The sequence below is a fragment of the Cavia porcellus genome, unplaced genomic scaffold, assembly GCF_034190915.1.
Source record: "Cavia porcellus strain 051 isolate PalLab524CR breed Dunkin Hartley unplaced genomic scaffold, mCavPor4.1 scaffold_29, whole genome shotgun sequence".
Lineage (NCBI taxonomy): Eukaryota > Metazoa > Chordata > Mammalia > Rodentia > Caviidae > Cavia > Cavia porcellus.
The window spans coordinates 13601549-13622081 of NW_026947512.1; the positions used below are offsets into that span (position 1 = coordinate 13601549).

The window sequence follows — 20533 nt, forward strand, 5'->3', positions numbered from 1 at the left end:
GAGCAATGAAACAAGAGGAGGAAGTACTCTGATTTTCTGTAACACAGTAAGGTAATTATTGATCAAGCAATCTATGACATATTTTAAATGACTACACAAATATGAAATTCTCAACACATAAAGTCATTAAAGTTTGAAGAGATGGCAATTATTACCCCAGTTTGTGTACACATTATATATGCATACTGCATCACCATAATGTATTTTATAAAGATGTACAAATATTATCTCTCAAAAAATAAAAAGAAATGACTTACATGTCGGTTGAAAACTTTGAAGCGTTTTGTGTCAGTACTGGGGATTGAACCCAGGTCCCCAACATATGCTAGGCAAAGGCTCTTACCACTGAGCTACATTTCTCCAGGCCCTGCGCAGAAAACATAAGTCAAGATGTGTATTTTTATATTTTTATTTCTTATCTAATGTGAGCTTTACTTGACTTCCTGTCTTAACATTCCATTGCTCTATGTTCTAAGATCAGGAATGTGGGGCAAAGGGCTCTTCATCTCCTAGCAGGGTTCCATCATTAGAGACTGATGGAGAAACTGCTCTCTCCACATGCCCAGGAAGGAAAAGGGGTCAGGATGAAAGGGCTGAATGGGCATGGTATTAGGTAAAGCACAATAAAAATGAACAAAGAAGTCTTTCTTCATACATGACTGCAAGAATCAGAAAATATTGTTCAGATGAAATTACTACCTCAAAGGAAGTTTTAGATACTGCCAAATTTAAATGTGACGTCTGGTGCCCTCTCCTGGAAAGCACGGGAACCAGTCCATGCCTGAGCTAAGAAGTTAAGAGGCTGGGCCTGGGTCACACCCAGGAGACTGTTTTCACTACAGCCTGACCTTTCCTGCCTGTCCTGTGAGGATCTAAGAAGACTCCTGGAAACGGCTGGCTGCATCCTGTGCTGCCCCCACGCTTCATACACATGTGGTTCCAGAACCCATCCACAGGTTGTAATGTATCAGTTTGCCATAATCTCCGCAGCTAGTAGGTAGCAGGAGCTGTTTTGCCTTTTTGTATTCTCAAAATAAGCACAGTGTTTGTCGTGGAATAGCTTCTCCATAAAATGTCAGTTGAATGTGAAAAAAGAGACACCCCTCAACTCCCCACCCCTCCTTAACCATCCCTACCCCACATACTGGGGCCTCCACACCTAGCTACATTCCCAGTCCTTTATTTTTTCATTTTTTCTTATTCTGAGTAGGGTCTACATCTCTAAATTGCCCAGGTTAGGATTGCATTTGTGATCCTCCTGCCTCAGCCTTCCAGATTGCTGGGATTGCAGGCATGCACCGCCACACCTGGCTAGCTTTAATAAATTTGTAGAACCAGATGGCAAGACAACCCACAAAGGGAAACTGGATATCCCACAGTTTACTAGTCTTTGAGCTCCACTTAGAGACCTTAGGATGCACACTCTGGACCCAGTCATAATGGGGAGTGTGACTGCTATGTACCATAAGGGAAAATCACCTATGTGGCAAGCTGACCTCCTAACATTACCCAAAGGACTCAAATTCACTCAAAGGACATGGAGCTGAGGCATGGGCTAGCATACAGGTGGGCAGAGAGCATGCTCCAACTATCAAGTGACAGCTGCTGCTTGTAGCTCAGTGCTAGCCCCATAGACCCTGATGGGAACCGCAACTTCTTCCTCAATCCCTCAACAGATACCCACTTACAGCAGCCCCAGGGCCCTCAACTCTGGATGCACAGCAGCATCACTTGGAAAGCTTTCTGAGATCCTGACGCATAGGCTGCACCCCAGACCAATTAAATTATTGCCCCTGGGGTTGCAGTCCAGCTTCAGTGTCTTTGAAAGCTGCTAGAAAGGGATCTGGGAGTTCAGGGTGAGACAGCAGGGAGGAGAAGTCAAAATAAAAGGGATCAAGGTGTAATGTGTGGGCCAGGGATTTAGCTCAGTGGCATAAGAGCCCTCCTGGCAAGCACGAGCCCATGAATTCAATGCCAAAAAAAAAAAAAAAAAAAAAAAAGGATGTCATGTGTATATGTACCAATTCTCCATGATGAACGTTATTATCACAAACATACTGATAGAAAAAAATTTGAAGCACCCAGATGTGTTATTTCTCTAAGGCTGCTGTAATAAACTACCACAAACTTATTGACTTAAGACAATACAAATTATCTGGTAGTTCTGTCCTTCACAATCCATGGGTCTAAAACCAAGTTATTGGCAGAGGGTGCCCCCTGCTGGAAGCTCTGTTTGGGTACCTTTTCCCCTAGAAACACCTGTCAGTGGTCTTAATCTTTTCCAGTTTCCCCAGGCTGATCCTGTTCCATGGACAGTCACCAGCTTCCTGCCACTTCCCAAAACAGCAACAATTGGAGAAGTCTTCTTCACATTCCTCACCCCAATAATCCATGGCAATATCCCTATGTTAAAGACATCTGATTAACAATAGCATATCCACCTGCTGCATTGATTCCCCTTTGCTGTGGAAGGTAACATATTCACAACTTGTTGGGGTTAGGGCATGGACATCATTGAGGGACCATTATTCTGTTTATCATATCAAGTGACTCCAAGGAGCAGCTAAGGATGAGAACTCCTGGTCTCCCCATAAAAGCCAGAGTAGGGAAGTGGCCTGGTTAGTGTACTGAGCCATGACAGCCTGAAGCACAGAAACACTGGTGTGGCCATAGGCTAGGACAAGCAGGCAGCTAAAAAGAAAGCCAGTCTCGCCGATTTTACACTGTTGCAGAACTTGCTTAGTGGGCACTAAGTTATCACATGATTTATTCTCACTGTAATTCCCTGCAAAGTTAAATCATGCTCTCTCTCAAGAACATAGGACTACCTCTACTCAGCTGTAATCATTATAGTAAGTTGAGACCAAAATACAGTGTATTTTTTCAGATTTTTATGACCTGTAGCTATGACCTGTGCTCATTCTGGCTGGGTGTGGGCCAAGGCACCCTACAGCTCTGTAGGTCACCTACTATAGAAGACGAGACTCTAGCCAAGTTGAATATGGCTTGAAGATGTGCTTTCTCTGGCCAACATTTGAATCTCACACACTCCATTTAACGACTTAGGCACAAGGGGAGAGCATTCCTCTCTGTTCAGCCTCAGCTGCTAAAAAGTTGTTGCCTTTTGAGTGGGGCTTTATTCTCTGCTTTGCCTCCTCACCTCTCACTCTAGCTGATTTTTAAGTTAGGCAAAATTCTCATACAGGTTCGTCTCCTTGTTATTAAAAGTGAACAGCTCTCTAGGGTAAGGATGGGGTACAGGCCACTGACTATGCACACAAAACCTTGCCCGCACGCCTGCAAAGTGCCCGAGGAGAGTTGGATTATTCTGTCAACAGCCTGCAGCTGGTGACCAGCAATCTCCACTGATAGACATCCTTTTTGGGGAGACTGCCTGTGTTAGCCAGCTTTCCATTACTACATCTGAACCCAAAAAAATTAGAGGAAAGGTGCAACGTGGCAGTTTTGGTCTATGGCTGGGTAGCCCCATTGCCGCTGGGCCAGCGGTGAACTCATGGGGCAAGATGCTCACCTCATGCAGCTGGGAAGCGAAAACCTAAGGAAAAGGTTCAAGGGCCCACCCCCAATAACCTCACTGCCTGCCTTTAGGCCCTAACCCGGAAAGGTTCTACCACCTCTCAATAGTGCCACAGGCTAGGGGCGAATCCTGCATCACCTTTGGGGGACATTTAACAACCCACACTGTAACTTCTGCCTATCGGTCCTTCTTTGGCCTTCAGAGGCACAGGTCACTCTTCTTTTGCATTGTCTCAAAAATGTTTAGGGCAACTGTTACCCCTAAGCACTTCCTTCTACCTTAAAAGTGAACAGATACAAGTACCAACAAACCTGTAATCCTGAAACCACTAAGATGCTTGGTAACTTTTCATCATTGTAATTCTCCAACCTGGCTGAGGCACCCAGATGTGCTGCTCCAAACTCCACACAGCACCAGAGGCTGTGAGCACGGAGAGGCAGATGAGCTCCTGACTCACACCCTGTGCCTCTGGAACCTGCCCTACCACTGCGTTACCTCATAGGATAGAAAGCCAGAGGGGCCGCCTTACTTGATTCCAGAGAAGAACCTTTCCTGGAACAAGACCACCTATTTCTAACACCCAAGATCTAAACACACTACAGTCACACACCTCCTTAACTGACCTGGTTTTGCCAGGATGACAACCTACCATGGGAATATGCTTTATGTCAAGACTAGAGTCTAAAGGACCAGGTTGGTACCTGATGACAATGTCTGTTTTCCTTGGCTCTGCTTAAATGAGGCCTGAAATAAATACAAGATGAAATCCAACCCAATATTAGAACAGTTGGTTTAATGGTCTCAATAAACACATATAATTAATACTTCTGGCTCAAGTGAGGTTTGGGGTCAGAGTTTTGGTTTATTTTTTATCTCAGATTAAATGAGATAATATAGTACAACACTGAGTATAGTGCCTGGAACATGTTAATTTTTTATTACTAATCTGTGTGTTTAAGGTTTTGTTTTTATTTTTTGCTATTTTTAAGCATGTTTACTTCCACTACAGCTCTTTACACAGTCTGGCGTGTAACTGTCACTTAGTAAATGTGAGTAAACAAATACCAGAGACTTTCGTCTGCCAAGTCTGACATACACAATGATGGAAACAGCTATCCAAATCCCCATCACTGAGAACATACAAACGCCTTAGCCTATAACATCTGGATAGTTAAGGTAAGCTTCTGAGTAGGTTAACACATTCCTAAACTTGTGACAATTTTGATGACAGTTCCATCTGCAAGGAGACAAACAGTAGATGTTCTTGAAAATCTGTCTGCTTCTACAGAAAGGCCACTTAGTCTTTTGGCATACAGTCTTTGCTATCTCACTTGGGCTGCTTCCTACCAAAACAGAAAGGGAAAAAGCAAACACAAAGCAATAAATGACAGATGTAATCAAATCGGATTGTCATTGGTCCTAAGGAGTTTGGCACATATTTCTTGAGACATGCAGTGTCTGCTAGGAGTTCCAACAAGGAAGCCTCTGCAGGGACATGGTATAGGAAACAAACATGATCAACCCAAGTAACACTGAAAAGGACAGAATGGGAAGGACTTTATTCCCCAGATCTTCAGGTAATCTCACCCCTGCTTGAGTCTACAGGTAGTAGAGTATGAAAGCAAAAAAAATACAACTTTTAAAAAAGTAGGTCTTCAATTTTTGCCAGGTCAGGAGTCCAGGGTCAAGTCAGGGCAGGAAGCTTAGAGAACAGCATGGCCTCAGCGATTATACAATCTTCACCATCTTGAGCATATCTGACAGGACGTATGTGTCATCCCAGGCCCCCCCAGGCTTCCTTAGGGTCCGCTCCAAGGCCTGGGCCATTTCTAGGAGCGCTGGTGTGGCAAGCTTCTGCTCAGGATGCAGCTGGCAGAACAGGATCTCATTCACTTCTCCTTCAATTCGCCGAACGTATAGGAGAGGAAACACTGCCCTGAGTCCAGCCAGCACCGAGTCCTTTAGCCCTAAGTCTCGGCACACCAGGTTCAGGATAAAAACACCTAGAGGGTGGGAAAGAAAGAGTCAGACTGACCGCAGATCAGGAGGCGTATTGGAGACAAGGATCAGGTATCTCTAAGGGGAAGGCCAATTTCTGTTCCAGAGAGGCTGGGGACTAAGAAAACATACCTATAGCAGCACCAAGGTTACAGAGACCACACGGCATGCAAAGGCAAAAAGAGAACAGTGCAGGGATATGAGCCACAAGAAAACTTCAGGTTTATCTGAGTCTTCTCTGCAGCAAACACATTACCATTCTATTACATGCCTTTTTCCCAGAGTGGTTCTGAGAAAGAAGTAATATCCCCAAGAAAGAAAATTCCACTAATCCCATAAGGATGTTATGTTCTTGATATATACATCAGAGTCTCTCTTAACCAATGAGAAGACCAAACTTACCTTGTTATCTTGCAAAAAAGCTTCTAACTCAACCCAGCCCACTCCAGAATCTTACATCAAAGCAAAGCACTTAGTGGATTCCAAACATAGGATCAAGTCCAGCTTTCAAGTGACAAAGACAGGGCTGAAGTTCTGACTGTTACCACATGTCACCCTGGCAAGTCTTCTTGACCTCAGTTTCCTCATCTAAAAATGAGCTACTATGAAGATTAAATAACACATGGCCCAGTGCAGGACCTACAGGGAGCATTCAAGTGGTAGCCTCTGTTACCATGCTAGTTGGAATGTGAATGGTTATGACCCCTTTGTAAAACTATGTGGCAGAATCCATAAGAGCTGAGCAACCATGTAACTTATGATCTAACAGTTAGGACCCTATGAAATATGCAATATATTTCACCAAATGTTCTACTGCTGGTAATGGCAGCACTGCACCCAATGCCCCCAGAGGAAACAACTCCAAAATTAGTAGTGATAATGGGTATATTAATGGTGCTGCACTCACACAACATGAACAGCAGTTAACAATGAACAATGTAAAACACAGTACTGTGACTGAATCGCACCTTAACGCAAAAAAAAAACCAAAACCACACACACACTTGAAGAGTGTATGACATGGTTCCGTCTATATAAGACAAAAACAAGCAAAATTAAGCTGTGATGACAGAGCTAATGTGGTGATTAACTTTGGGAGGAGGAAGAGTTACTGAAAGGGGGTAAGAGGTAAACTTGGAGAATGCAACAAATGTTCTGCGTTTGGTCCCGCTAAACACATGTATTCAATTTGAAAAACTGATCAAGTTATACATACTTACATATGTATTTTTTACTAAAGATAAAAAAATTTTAGAAGCTGCCTCCCTCCTCCCTCTCCAATCTTTAGTTCTCCATACCTTCATCTGCCAAGATGCTTTTGACTTTCTGCAGGAAAAGCTGGTCCACAAATGCTGGGGGTGGACAACTCATTCCCAGTGTTGGGTCCTTACTGTCTACATCAAACATGATGACATCATAGTGAGTCCGTGCTAGGAAAGAAAAGCAAGTAAGTGCTTGTCTTTGCTGAATAAAGTAACTCATTACATCCCTACACCAGGCCTGCTCTGAGACCTGCAGTAGACAAGGGTGGCAAAGTCAGAAGCATGACTTGGGGAATGTGGTTTGTCTGTTAAGGACACTGATGTCACAGTCCAGGACAGTCTTTGTTTTCAGCTTAAACTGTCCTACAATAAGGATGAGACCTTCCCCTACATTTAAAAGTAACTTCCAAAGGCATGTGTGGGGCCCAGTCTAGAAAGAATACTACGTGCAGAGCATTAGAATCACCTTGAAAAGTTTCTGAGCACTTAAGAGAATGTGGGCTCCACTCCCAATCAATTATGTCAAAGACCCTGGTACAACAGGCAGGAGGGGAGATGGAAGACTCTTGACATTTTTCTTCAGCTCCCCAGATGATTCAAAAGGTACAGAGTTGAGCAAGGCGCATGCCTGTAATCCCAGCCCTCAGGAGGCTAAAGCATGAGGATTGCTGTAAGTTCCAGGCCAACCTAGAGGATACAGTGAATTCAAGGCCAGCCTGAACTACTTTATTAAGACCCTGTCTCAAAAAAACCAACAACAACAACAAAAAAAAAATTACAGAGTTGCGAATCACTGATCCAGACAAAACAGCTGCCTGGGCCTTTAAGAGCTGACCCAGCAAATGATAACCTCAACTCTGGAAATAGCACATGTTCCCTCATAGGAAAAAATGTCCTGAAACCCGAGTTAGTGTATCTTTTCTACTTCAGAAAGACCTGGCTCGAAAAAGAAAAGAGAATGCTGCATGAGCAAGCTGTTGACCTGAATCTGCTCCTTCCTATAACATTACGTAGTTTTTACAAAGGAGAAGCCTACAACGCCACTGACATGTTTCTAGCAAACTCTAAGACTGTGCTAATGATGATTCAGTAATAAGTACTTCTTCAGGACCATGCATGCCTGTTACTATTCACAGAGCAGATGTAATTGTGGAGGTTTTGGTGCACGTCTGCACATGAGTATGTAGTTTGTCTGGTGTGCTGGAGACTAGACACACTAGGTAACTGCCTACCACTGAGCTACACTACTATGCCTGATTTTGGTTTCTTAATAAGAACACATGCAGGCTCACCAAAGTCCAGGGAAAAAGATGGCCCACATCTTTATCCTTGAGTCCTCTAATAACCTGAAAGTTGTGATAGCTAAAGAAGATGGCTAGGACTATTCAAAACCTACCCATAGATAATAACAGCAGCAGCACTATGATTCGTTAAATATCCACCACATGTCTGGCACAATGGTAAGTTCCTAGACACGTCAGCTGCTCTTAATGAGGAAATCTGAAAAATTGATCTGGCTAAATTGTCTACAATTGTCTAAATTAAAATCAAGGCTGCCATCTGTCCACTCCAGTCCCAAACACACCTGCCAGGCTTGCTTGCTTGCTGCACCATTCCTGGAAACATTCTAGTTCAGGGAAAAACAGAGTACCTGTTACTGAATGAGCAGACCACAGAATGCAGCCTGAGCACAGCAAAACTGAACCAACCTGACTTTGCTGAGGGACCAAAGACACTAGGAGCCTTTGTATACAGAGTTGCAAAAACAGCAGAACATTTGCCTCTATTATTTTTCAAAAATTAATATGCCTTTTGTTCTAAGTCTACAGTACAAATCATTATAGCAAAATGTTACTATAATTCTAGTAGCAGGAAGGCTATCAGAAATCCCAAAAAGTAACATCTTCCTCAGAGTTTCTCAATCTTAGTACCACAGATAATTCTTCATCATCAGTAGCTGTCCTGTGCACTGGAGATGTTTAGCAGCATCTTTGGCCTCTCTCCAGCAGATACCAATGGCATGGGCCCCACATACAATTCCACGACACCCAAAAATAGGTCTGCAGACAAATGTCCCCTGAGGCTAACAATCACAGATCTACATAAATGTGGTTTCATCGTATTTCTAACTTCACATTCAGCCAACTGTTTATAAGAAACACCTCCCAACACACACACATCTTTTCTTCCCTGTCCTGCACCTAGCTATAGACCTCCTCAGCTTCCTTGGCAGGGTGAAGCAGCAGCAAGTCTGTTTTATTTGTTGCTCAGCACAGCCCTAAGGAGAGAGTTAGCACTCTATGTTTATTGTGTATGAACAGACTGGAATGGTGCTGATGCCTCCTTGTAGAAATGAACTTTAGGGGTCCCTGTGGGCCTAACATCTTTGGGACAGACCCCACCCCATCCCTCCCCCAGATGCAACCACAGTAGTACCTTCTCCTCCTGCCAGGCTGGTAATGTAGTCCAAGCCATCTGCAATGTGGACTTTCATCCGGTCACTTTGGGAGAAGCCAAACCACTGAGTGGCCACTTCCAACATGCAAGGGTCAATCTCCACAGCGTCAACACGAGACTTGGGGAAATGATCATGGACAAAGAGAGGGAGGCTGCCCCCACCCAGGCCCACTACCAACAAAGCCAGTGGGGTCTCTGTAATAAAAGAAGAAAGCATTACTTTGTTTTGTTTTGTTTTGTTTTTTTGTCTTTTTCATTTTTATCGGTACCGGGGATCGAACTCACGACCGCCTGCTTGCAAGGCAGGTGCTTATGCCGCCGAGCTAAATCCCCAGCCCCTAAGAAAGCATTACTTTGCCATCTGCTCACTGTAAAGTTTTACAACAGCCTCTGGGAGGACAAAAAAGTTAGACTGTTAGCTCTGCTTGAGGACACAAGATTTAAAGATCTGGCCTCCCTATCTCATTGCAAAAATGCAGGAGTTAAATGAAATTTGAAAATTCAACTTTGGCTTCATGCTGTCTAGATCCAGAAGACAAACAAAGGTGTTGTTATTATTGTCCTTTAACGATCCTGAAGCACTCAGGTGACATAGCATCAAGAGTACCATAAAAGTCCCATCCCCAAAAATGGAGAAGGAATGGCCAAGCAACTTTATTCATGAGTACAAGAAACTACAGATGCAATGCCCCTCACTTGGCTCTTGATTCAAAAAGCCATTAACTGCCTTCTATGACACACCTACCAGGTGAGGCCAGCCCATCTAGGTTCCATAAACCACAGGAAAACAAGGCCCCAGCCCTAAAGGAAAAACCATAGCAAGCACAGGGAGACTGAAGGAGACAAGAAACAAAAGAATCGCTAAAAAGAAACAAGGTCAGATTAAATCTAAAAACTGAGACCCTGGGGATGGAAACCTTGTTAATGCCAAGAAACAACAAACCCATAAGGTGCTTCAATAAGGTATACTCAGTATCTCAGGTAAAGAGATTTGTAATTGAAGGAAGAAATACAAAATATTTGCTAATGTGATCAGACCCAAGCCTGTTAAATATCGAGAGGGCAATCAGTACACTAACTATAATAAAAGATTTTTTACAGTAGAAATTCAAGATAAAATTGCGTCTCATAGTCAAAAGTCACATTATTCAAAGGCAAAAGAAATATGATATTTAAATGGACCATCTAGTTAATGTGTATATATACATGGGTGTAATAATTCATCAAGCTAAACAACTTAAAAATCTGTCCTTTACATATCTCACTGATTAATTTTATATCCTAATTTTACCCAGCCCGGGCAACCTCACAACTCTGCGAGACCCTGTCATAAAATGAAAATAAAAAAAGAGGGGAAAATGCAGCTCAGTGCAAAGGCTCCGGCTTCAATCCCCAGTGCCCTCCCCACCTCTCTCCAAAAATACTGATGCTGATTTAACTTAGAGGATAGATGAAGAAAATATGCATGTGGACTTCAGTCTAGGACCATTGTTCTCAAGCCACAAAGCAACTCACCCACTTCTGCAGTCTTACAGGCTCTCTATGTGAAGGCAGTGAGCGGTGGTTCTCTTACCGAGAAGCTGCTCTGGATTTCTCAGCAGAGCGAGGCCAGCGATCATGGCTTTATGGTGTTCACAGCACAGGTAACTCTTATCGATGGACTGCCCTGGGGCCGCAGGGAGGTCCTCACAAGTATCAACAGGCCGCTGCTTCTTCTTGTCCTTTTTCCGCTTCTTCTGGGCTAAAGGAGAGGTTCAGACTAATGAAGTGCTGTGCTTCTTACACTCCTGCTTAGAGAGCAAGAGATACCGGCAATAGCGTGCTGCCACTGCACTGACCAGACTCGAGAACCAGTGTTAAATATACAAGAGTTGTATAAACTGCTTGACATCAATCATACCAACAGCCCAGAATTAGCCGTGCAAGGAATTTTTGTATCACAGAAGTTGGCAAACTACAAATCAGATCTTCCCCTCTCCCTGAGAAGATTATTTTAACATTCACCACACACCTTGGTTTCCAAGGAGTTGAAAAAGGTGGCAAAATCACACTCAAAAATCTAGGAAATCTCAGCCAGGTGCAGTGGCACACACTTGTAATCCCAGCTACTTGGGAAGCTAAGGCAGAAGGATCACAAATTTGAGGCTGGCCTAGGCAATTTACAAAGGTCCTGTCTTGAAATAAAAAATTGAAAGTAGCTTAGTGGGAGAAATTGAGAATGTAGCTTAGTGGGAGAACACGGCCGGGTTCAATCCCCAGTACCACCAAAAAGAAAAAAAAAACCACCTTGGAAGACTCAACTGACAGGGGAACAAGACTGACTCATAAATTCTTGCACAGAAGACGCAGCGTTACTAATTTTCCCCGCTCTGTTACTGAAGCAGGACTTTTGATCTTTTTGCTCTCCCAACCCTATCTTTCCCCTTCTTGGCACAGGCGAGAACTGAACATCTCAAGAGTTAAGTCAATCGGCCCCGAATCAGTGAGTGGTGCAGACAGGCTACAGCACTGCCCTGCCGGTCACCAACACCTGCCACCTTCCCACTGTGCCACACAGACAGTGCCACGTAGCACCCTGCTGGGAAAGGAAACCGTGCAGGGCATACACCCCACAAAGAACCCCTCTGCCTTCCCGCAACTGCTCCCTCACTATCCTACTGAACAGACGGTTCTGTTCTCATAACCACCACCCGCGTTCACAGCGGCGTCCAGTACCGTGGCTCCGGCATACACCCCGGTTCTCCTCCTGTCACCCAGACTGCCTCACTGGAGACCAATCTTCCCACGGGAAGAAAGGTACACCAAGGAAAGGAACGTGACAATGATGGAAAACCCCAAAACCCAAACTGGAAGGGGAAACATGATCTGTTAAGCAATTCTACTGAGATCTAGATGAAACTGAACAAAACTGCAATCTGAGTAACCAAATATTAGGGAGCAGGCCCCAACAAACATGAGTGCATTTGACCAGACAAAAACTCTAAAGAAAAAAAATCACTCTGAGAATGCCTGATCAGGGCAAATCTGTCTCACAAGTTTCAGTTCATTCATTCCCTCTCTCTTTCTCTCTCTCTCTCTTTCTCTCCCCTCTTCCAAATGGCCCTGCTATAAGGACAATATTTTAAAGGACACAAGTGGGAATGAGAAGACTCAGTTTCTGATTCTGTCCCACAACCTCAGTAACAAAAGGAAGCTGCACTGCGGAAGACGACAAGAGCATTCCCTTTTTATTCTACACATTTTTCAATCAATTACACACCTAGCAAAAGAAACAGGTAAAACTCCTTGACTTCTCCATCAGTGAGATTCTGCACAGCATTTGGGGGATCGCATAGGGTACCTAGAGGTGAAGGTCTAGACCAGCAGTGGTAACCCCATGGCACGAGTGCTGCACCAGGCTGTTTGTGTCATCCAAAGCTCCTGAAGGTTTGCCATCACTCGTCTAAACCTATGCTGCCCAACACTGTAGGCGTCAGTCTTCTGTGACCACTTTAATTTAAATTTAACTAAAATATGATTCACTCCTTTAAGTCACACCTGCCATATTCTGCATGGTTAGCAGGTGTTTACGGCTGATGGCCACCATGCCAGCAGCCCAGACAGTGAACACTTCCCTTGTCACAGGTCCACTGCATAGCATGGTCCACGTGCTCTAAGGCATCCACCAAATCTAACACCTGTTAACACTACAGTGGAACAGGGTTCACGTGCACCCTGTTTCTGGCTCAGCTCACACAAGTCTTCCAAAATAATATACAAACACGTACACAGCAACTTGTAAAACAGATGCCCTTTTAAAACTGTGATTATCACACTTATTTGGCTTCACTGCCCTGCTCATCATTTCAGAGCCAGACTTTGCTAAGAACGGGACGAATAGCAGCACTCTGCTTATCCCCACCAGTACCCTAAGAGCCCAAAGGACAGGATACCTCTGGCCACAGGTACCAAGTCGGTCCCACATTCGGCCAAGCACCCAGGCCTTTCTGACCACCCCAAACCGAGCCCACGCCATGACATCCAGGTCCCATCGCCATGCCCGTGCCCCCTCACCTCTGTGAGACACCTCTTGCAGCAGCCTGGCTTCAGACTGCACCACATTCCTGTTGCTGAGAAAGATCAGCCGACGAAAGTATCGCCTGTCATCCCCTTGCACGTCCTCAATGACATAGTTGCCACTCAAGGGGCTGCAGTCTTGGTGCTGAATGGTCCGGACTCCGATGTCCCCACCCACAGACAGAAAGGGCACCTAAAGGTACAAAGGTACAGCCAGAGACAAGGTCAAAACACTTTCTGACCTCTGTGTGCCAATGAGGAATCCCCACGTCAAGGTTCTGGAGAATAACTCCAAAGATTTGCCATTCTATTAAAGTACTTATGGTAACTTTTGAATGGACCTTAAAAGGTTTATCATGTTTTGAAAATTAATTTAACACATAAATATGTTTATCTCCCAAACCACTGATGGTTCTTCCCAAGAATTTGTTATCAGAACCCCCAAAAGAAATCGCAATAGTCCAGGATAACAAAATCTTGAGGGAATCCTCAGAAGGACTCTAACTATGAGAAGGAATCAAAGATAATGAAATCCAAGAATAAAACCACCACTTGAAACATGGAAAAATTTCTCCCTCCCCCAAGTTCTTATCATCTTTTTTCTCTCATTTTTCTAAATCTTGGGAGAAAAAATACATTTCCTGCCTAAACCTCTCCTACCATATTTATATCTATTCATTTTGTCAGAGAACTGTATTTGACAATCTGCATGTATACCAGTAATCTGTGACCTTGCAAGCAGAAGTAATGGTGAGAAAGGTCACAAATGAAATTTCCCAGAGGGAATGGGAGACCCTGAAAATAAAGTCTGTCTGATGGGTATCAAGCTCAAAGTCTTCCAGACAGAATCACACATTTCTGTGTCAACACAAGTTAGCCTAGAGGGCAGGACCACAGGCTGGGAACCCAGGACCAAGGATTTGTTTTTTAGGTCTGTTACACATCAAATCTCCAAATACGTTGGCTTTCCCGCTTATTAAAAAGGACAGTTCTTACAATAAAGCCACTTATCAATTACTCTTGGTGACCAGTACAGCACAAGACAGGTGTCAACTGATAATTCAGTATCATATCACCACTTTGGCAAAATACCAGGCCAGTAATGCTGATATCCTGAAAATTGTGCTGAGCAGCATTGGCCCTATCTCTCTCATACCCTCAGATAATGAGTTTGGAGAAGCAAATGGTCAAGGAAGTCTTTTTCAAGAGTGGGAAAGGAAAAAGAAAGTCCAGTCTGAGCAATCCATAATTCAAAGAGTTAGAAGCTGGGGGGGGGGGTGTCTAACCTGCAGCCCATGAGTTAGACATCCTCATTTTAAAACAAAAAATAGTTTTTAAAAAGTAAATTTTGCCACCTGCATATATTGTGTTTTATATGCAGCCAAAGATTCCTCTTCACTCAGTGAGACCCAGGCAAGCCAGGTCATAGACACAGATTCACATTTCCTTCCTATAATCTCTGGGGAATTTCAGAGCCCCTTCTTCACTCCCAATACAGATGCTACTGTGACTCTTCTAAAAGCAAGTGCTCACCTTCTGCTCTCTGCTAAGGGTAAGAGAAAGTGGTTTTCTACTCAGGAAAGGATCAGATGAGGGGGCACAGATTGTAGCTCTTTGCAAGGTACCCTCTGCCTTCCTGGCTGTTCATGTGACTCTAGAGACCAGTGAAAGCTGCTGCCAAAGCTTTGGTACCTGCTGCTGAGTGGGCATCCCAGCTGGAGCCAGCTCCATGACTCTAGCTGACAGCTCAGCCTGAATACTGTCCATACCATCGTACTGTTGACCTCGATGAAGAGCCACTGTGATCAGCCTCCTGAAGCCTGCACTGGCTGCCAGCTGCTTCCGGCCCTCCTCCATGCCAAACAGCCACTCAGTCTCCCGGCCCTGGGGAACTGGAAAAGACACACCTGGTTACAAGGAGTCACGCGAAGTGTTCATGCCTCCACAATCATTATGGTCCACCTGGCAGAAAGCTGGACTTACCCAGGACCAGCATCTTCCTTGCCTGTGACCCACTTAGGGGCTATCAATTCCTAGCACAATTACACCCAGCAAAGCTGCCCATCAGACATGGGGGACAGGCATGTGACTGTGTCTATAAAGCAAAGGAAGCAAGCACTTAATGTGCGACAAACAGTCATAACAGTAAAACTTATTACGTGCCAGTCATGATTCCAAGTTGTTTACAAACAAACTAGTAGACTCCTCCCAAAAACGCAAGATGCAGGTAACATTACTATTCTATTTTACAAAAGAAGAAAGAAGACACAGAAGTTACATTATTCACCCGAGTTCACAAAGCTAGTAAATGGCAAAGCTGGGACTCAAACTCAAGCAGTTCAGTCCCAGGTTCCACATTCATATTCACTGTGCTTTTCAATCCCACAGGCGGGATTGCAAAACACTTAGAGAAATGGCTTGGTCGTCAGGAAACTAATTACTTGGATGATCGTAACATTTTGCATTTGTATAGAACTTTCTATGTTTGAAAGCACTTCCTCACCCAATCTCTTGATCCTTATTTTATATCTAGTATCCTTTATTCCTTTCAGTAATAGATCTAACATTTATAAAGCACTGAACACATATCAGGAACCATTTCTAAGAGATTTCACACTTCTCACAATTACAGAAGAGTGTCACAATCTCATTTTATAGATGACGAAACTGAGGCACAGAAAGACATGTAACTTGTTCTGTATCACGCCACCTGAAGTAACTAAGCCATGACTGGAACCAATAGCTGGGTTCTCTTTTCCAGCTGCTACCTTGTGCTGCCTCCCTAACTTCCAGACAAACACAGCAACTCTCCCAGATCCCTCAGCACAGAAGTTAGAGCTGTGACTACAACTCCCTGAGGGGCCAGCTAATTCAGCACTGCTTCCATTATCCAATGGCATAGGAACTGACATCTCTGAAATAACTAACTTTACTCTCTTCCCTACCAACACCATTGCAATGGAAGGTGAGGAGGAATAAGACTTAAATCCAAGCAGGGTCATGGAAAACTATTCCTTTCACTTCACCATGCCTTGGCTGATCTAGCTCTCTGGAAGTACCACCCTCTGAAGGCAAAAACAACCAAGACACACCCATCCACCAAAGCCCATGTCCAGCCCCTCCGAGGAAGAGAGGCAGCAGCAATCCCAACTCACTGATGAAAATGGCAAAATGATTGTCCCGCGATGGTTTCACAGTGGGGCTGTCCACCACGTGGAGGGTGTAGCGTGGCTCCCCCGTGTCCCCACTGCACAAGTCCAGAGACACACTCCCCAGCCCGGCCTTGCGGCGAAGCTGGCCACATAGCCAGGCATACTGCTGCCGCTCCCGCACGGCCTCTGCCAGCTGCTCAGCACTTTCCAGCCGCACGGGCTTGCCCTGCTCCTGAGCACACAGCTCAAAGATCTGAAGGCCAGAGCCAGGGACTGGTCTGAACTTGGTCATGATGAAGGCAAAAACAGGCAGGGAGAAGCGAGGCTCTGATTCCAACATCAAGTCCTGGCAGTCAGCCACTTGGTGCACCCTTACCATCCACCCCTCCCGAGAGAAGTGACCCACTGCTTTCTTCAGGATGTGAGCCTGAGCCAGGGAGATGCAGAGGTAGCGACCGCCCACCTGCAGGACACGGCCAACCTCAGCCAGCATCCTGTCCACCAGCTGCAGGGTCCTCTCCTCCTCATCTGTCAGGACAGCATCCAGGGTGCCTTTGTCCAACACCACTTGGAACGAGGCATCCGGAAACTCCATCTGTGTCATGTCCATCTTTAAGAAGCTCATCTGGGGTCGTCGGCTGGCATTGCGTTCCTTCATTTGCTTGATGACAACCTCACTGATGTCAATGTTCACTATATCCTGATAGCCCACATCATACAGCTGCTCGCTCAGCTCTGAGTTGCCACAACCAATCACCAGCACCTGGGGGAAAACATCAGGAGCAAGATGGAGATAATCAAGGCAAAGAAATGCACTTCTGACACTTTAAAAAAGACTCGCCCTAGGCACTGCCTGCTTTCCAAAGGTGGAGAGATGCTACTGTCAGGTAGCAACATCATGGTTGATGTCAGACTCCACTTGAAACACCACGGGTTAAAGATTTATTAGTGAAAACCGGCTGGCTACAAAACAGGTTATGTGCTTTGAAGTGGTGAAACGAATCAAACAGTCCTTTTCTCTGAAACAAGTATGCATTAATAAGTTACAGAATTCAAACACAGTAGCTACAGTTAAAAATCTCCTGCATTCCTCTTAGAAACTTAGGCCTGGCATGAGCCCCAATTCCTCTATTCACTCATGCCTTTGCTTCACTAGACAATGAACTGCATTTGGGAGGTTTCACATCTTACTCCCACCATAATTCCATTCCACCACATTAAGCTATCCTAAAGTCAAACTTAAAAGGTTATTGCCTCCCTCTATGTGAAGCAATCTCTCATTCATCTACAGAATTCTGCTCTGATGTCTCCACCTCTGGAAAAGCATAGTTTAAGAAATTCATAAACCTTCTCCCCCACCCACCCAGCCACCCAAAAAGCACATAAGCTATGGTGCCAGGTAAGCCTGAATTTAAATCTCCATGAGACTTCCTATATGCCTACACACCGACATCCTTGTGAACTATTCTCTTGAGTTCATAAAATTTAAAAGACTGCACATAGAAGAAAACACCCAGCAGGAGGCTTCGCATAAGCTTTCTCTTTTAAAAAATTGTCTTTTGCGGGGCGTGGAGGCTCATGCCTGTAATCCCAGCACTCGGGAGGCTGAGGTGGGAGGATCGTTGTGAGTTCGAGACCAACCTGGGCTACAAAGTGAGCTCAAGGCCAGCCTGAACTGCTAGAGCGAGATCCTGTCTCAAAAAGACCCCCCCCCCCAAAAAAAACCTGTCTTTTTTTTTTACCTTGCACACTTCACCTCTACGAGATCTATGACAGCCTTCTCACTTCTGGAACGTCTGCAGGAATTCTATCTTAAATCTCCCGTAGCTGAAGGGCTGAACATAGCACCTGAAACTCAGTGAGCGCGCCACAACACTGAACAAACACACATCGCTGAGGCCACGCATGCTATCCACCCCAAGGAATGCGCGAGGACAGAAGAGCATACTTTCAGCACTGGGCTACTAAGGATTCATTATCGCAAGAATGGTTATTAATTTGAGGATGCCCTGAGGCGAGATCTTTTAATTGAAAATCTGTAAGGGACTAATTTAACGCTGTCTCTTGGCCAGAACGAGGCATGGAATCCCGAAAGTGCGAGTCCCACCATGGAGGGTCCCCAGGTCTGCGGGCCCACCGAGTGCAGGGTACCGTAAACAGTCCCCGCCTCCCCGAGCACCCGCACGGGCCCCGGCCGAGACCCTTACCTTCTCCCTAGGCTTGATGTACTTGTGCAGCACTCCGCACAGTTCCAGGTAGGTCCCATACCACTCGAAAGCCTGTTTTCCTCGCTGCTGGAAGAACTTCTCCCAGTAGTCAACAGAGCCAAAATCCTTGGAGCTTTTAGGTAGGAGATTCATATTCTCTTTGCCCAAGGGGCGAGTTCCACAACTATTCCCTGTGAGGTAGCATCCGACCGACTATTCTAGTCACTAACAGACCCATCGATGTGGGCCCCCACTCGACACCCGAAGGAACGACCCCGAGTAGGCAAACGCACGCGAGCCACTGAACTTAATTCACATGCCCACAGCCTCCTTAGGGTCCTCACGTGTGGAAAGCCTCACGTGTGGAAAGCCGCACCCCGGTGCTGAGCTAGCTTTCAGAACCCGCAAGCACATCCGGGTGTGAGGCCTCGTGATTGGGCAGCCGCCTAGCTTTTATTCGTCCCCGCTCTTTGTTCCTGACCTCTCATTGGCCGAGAAGCGTTCGCCCCCGTCTGACCGTAGCGACTCAGCGCAGACAGTTCTGTCTACGTGAGGCAAAGGGGGCGGGACCTCGGGGCCGCAGTCCCAGAGAAAAGGGCCGGCTCCTTGACCCTGCTTCCTAGCGGCGCCGCGCAGGGGCGGCCTTTCCGAGTCTGCACTGCGCAGGCGCAGCGGAGAGTCTCTTTCTCCCCTCCCCTCCTCCCCTCCTCTCCCCCACCCCCACCCCGAACGTGGCGGGCTTGTTGTCTGGCACGGCCTGGAGGTGGACGGAAGGAGGACAGGGAGCTTTGCTGCTCCGAAGGATGTGATCTCAGAAGTAAAGCCAGTCCTTCCTACAGGACGGCCGGCGCGGTCTGCGTTATCTTCTGCATTCCCCTCCCCAGCCCTGTTTTGCCAGTCCTTGTTTGTCCCCGGCTGAATTTTGAGGGAAATGGTCTTGGTTGTACTTTGCTGCGAAATACAGGATTCCACTCCCAATAGTGTAATTAGAACAATTAAGGAGAAAACAGTAACTATTAGGTATCCAGAGTGCTGGCCTCGTCAGTTTCTCATTTTGATGCCATCCATAGGTGCTGATTTTGTGTTTGATAAACATACTGTCCTTTAAGATGTGCGTTTTGGGGGCTGGGGATTTAGCTCAGCGGCATAAGCACCTGCCTTGCAAGCAGGTGGTAGTGAGTTCAATCCCCGGTAACGATAAAAAGATTAAAAAAAGAAAAAAAAAAAAACTAGCAATTTTAGGGGCTGGGGATTTAGCTCAGCAGCATAAGGGCCTGCCTTGCAAGCAGGCAGTCGTGAGTTCGATCCCTGGTACCAATAAAAAAAAGAAAAAGACAAAAAAAAAATGCGTTTTATGCTAAAATCTTGAGAAAGTTCCTTGTGACCGGTCCTGTTTTAATTTAAAAGACTATGACTTTAGGCCCTTCACAATAAAATGAGGGCAGAAGATTTAGTACTGCAAGTAACAGCACCAGCACAGATGCTCATATAGTCACTGTTAATAGTTAAATAGGTTAAAGTGGACTTAAACTGGCCGAGGATTTAACTCAGCGCCATAAGTGCCTACCTGGCAAGCGCAGGTAGTGAGTGCAATCTCCGGTACCAGTACCGAAAAAGGCTGAAGTGGGAGGATCCTTGCGAGTTCGAGACCAGTCTAGACTACAAAGTGAGCTCAAGGCAGCTTGAACTGCATAGCGAGACCCATGTCAAAAAAAGATTAAAAAAAAAAAAAGTGGACTTAAACTTTAGCTTAAAAGGTGGTACAAAAACTTTGGCGTGCCGCAAAATCACCTGCAGGATTTCTTTTTAAAAGATGCTGTCACCCCACCACCACCACCACCTGATGCTTCTTATCAGTAGTAA

At 45.4% G+C, this 20533-nt stretch overlaps 1 protein-coding gene across 3 annotated transcripts; it reads right to left on the bottom strand.

The window, feature by feature from the left end:
* Window positions 1–4380: 4380 nt before the first annotated feature.
* Mettl13 (methyltransferase 13, eEF1A N-terminus and K55) lies at window positions 4381–19106 on the bottom strand. Of its 3 annotated transcripts, XM_063240267.1 has the most exons (9): window positions 18671–18804; window positions 18206–18298; window positions 16467–17226; window positions 15004–15203; window positions 13309–13504; window positions 10829–10996; window positions 9235–9450; window positions 6835–6966; window positions 4381–5541 (listed from the first exon to the last, which is right to left on the bottom strand). In XM_063240267.1, exons 3-9 carry the CDS (start codon window positions 17119–17121, stop codon window positions 5267–5269), a joined length of 1842 nt encoding a protein of 613 aa, XP_063096337.1. In that variant the 5' UTR covers window positions 17122–17226; window positions 18206–18298; window positions 18671–18804; the 3' UTR covers window positions 4381–5266. The 3 variants fall into 3 exon arrangements, with proteins under 3 accessions (XP_063096337.1, XP_003474780.1, XP_063096338.1); XM_003474732.5 differs by lacking the exon at window positions 18206–18298 and having other exon boundaries at window positions 18671–19106; XM_063240268.1 differs by lacking the exons at window positions 18206–18298; window positions 18671–18804 and having other exon boundaries at window positions 16927–17104.
* Window positions 19107–20533: the final 1427 nt, after the last annotated feature.

What these genes read in the sequence shown, in the direction of transcription:
- Mettl13 (XM_003474732.5), bottom strand. Translation starts at nt 18,823, where the DNA reads ATGAATCTCCTACCTAAAAGCTCCAAGGATTTTGGCTCTGTTGACTAC. An exon ending in ACATCAAGCCTAGGGAGAAG is followed by an intron (nt 17,227 to 18,670) that starts GTAAGGGTCTCG and finishes GTTTTCCCCCAG; the next exon opens with GTGCTGGTGATTGGTTGTGG. An exon ending in GGATGCCCACTCAGCAGCAG is followed by an intron (nt 13,505 to 15,003) that starts GTACCAAAGCTT and finishes TTGTACCTTTAG; the next exon opens with GTGCCCTTTCTGTCTGTGGG.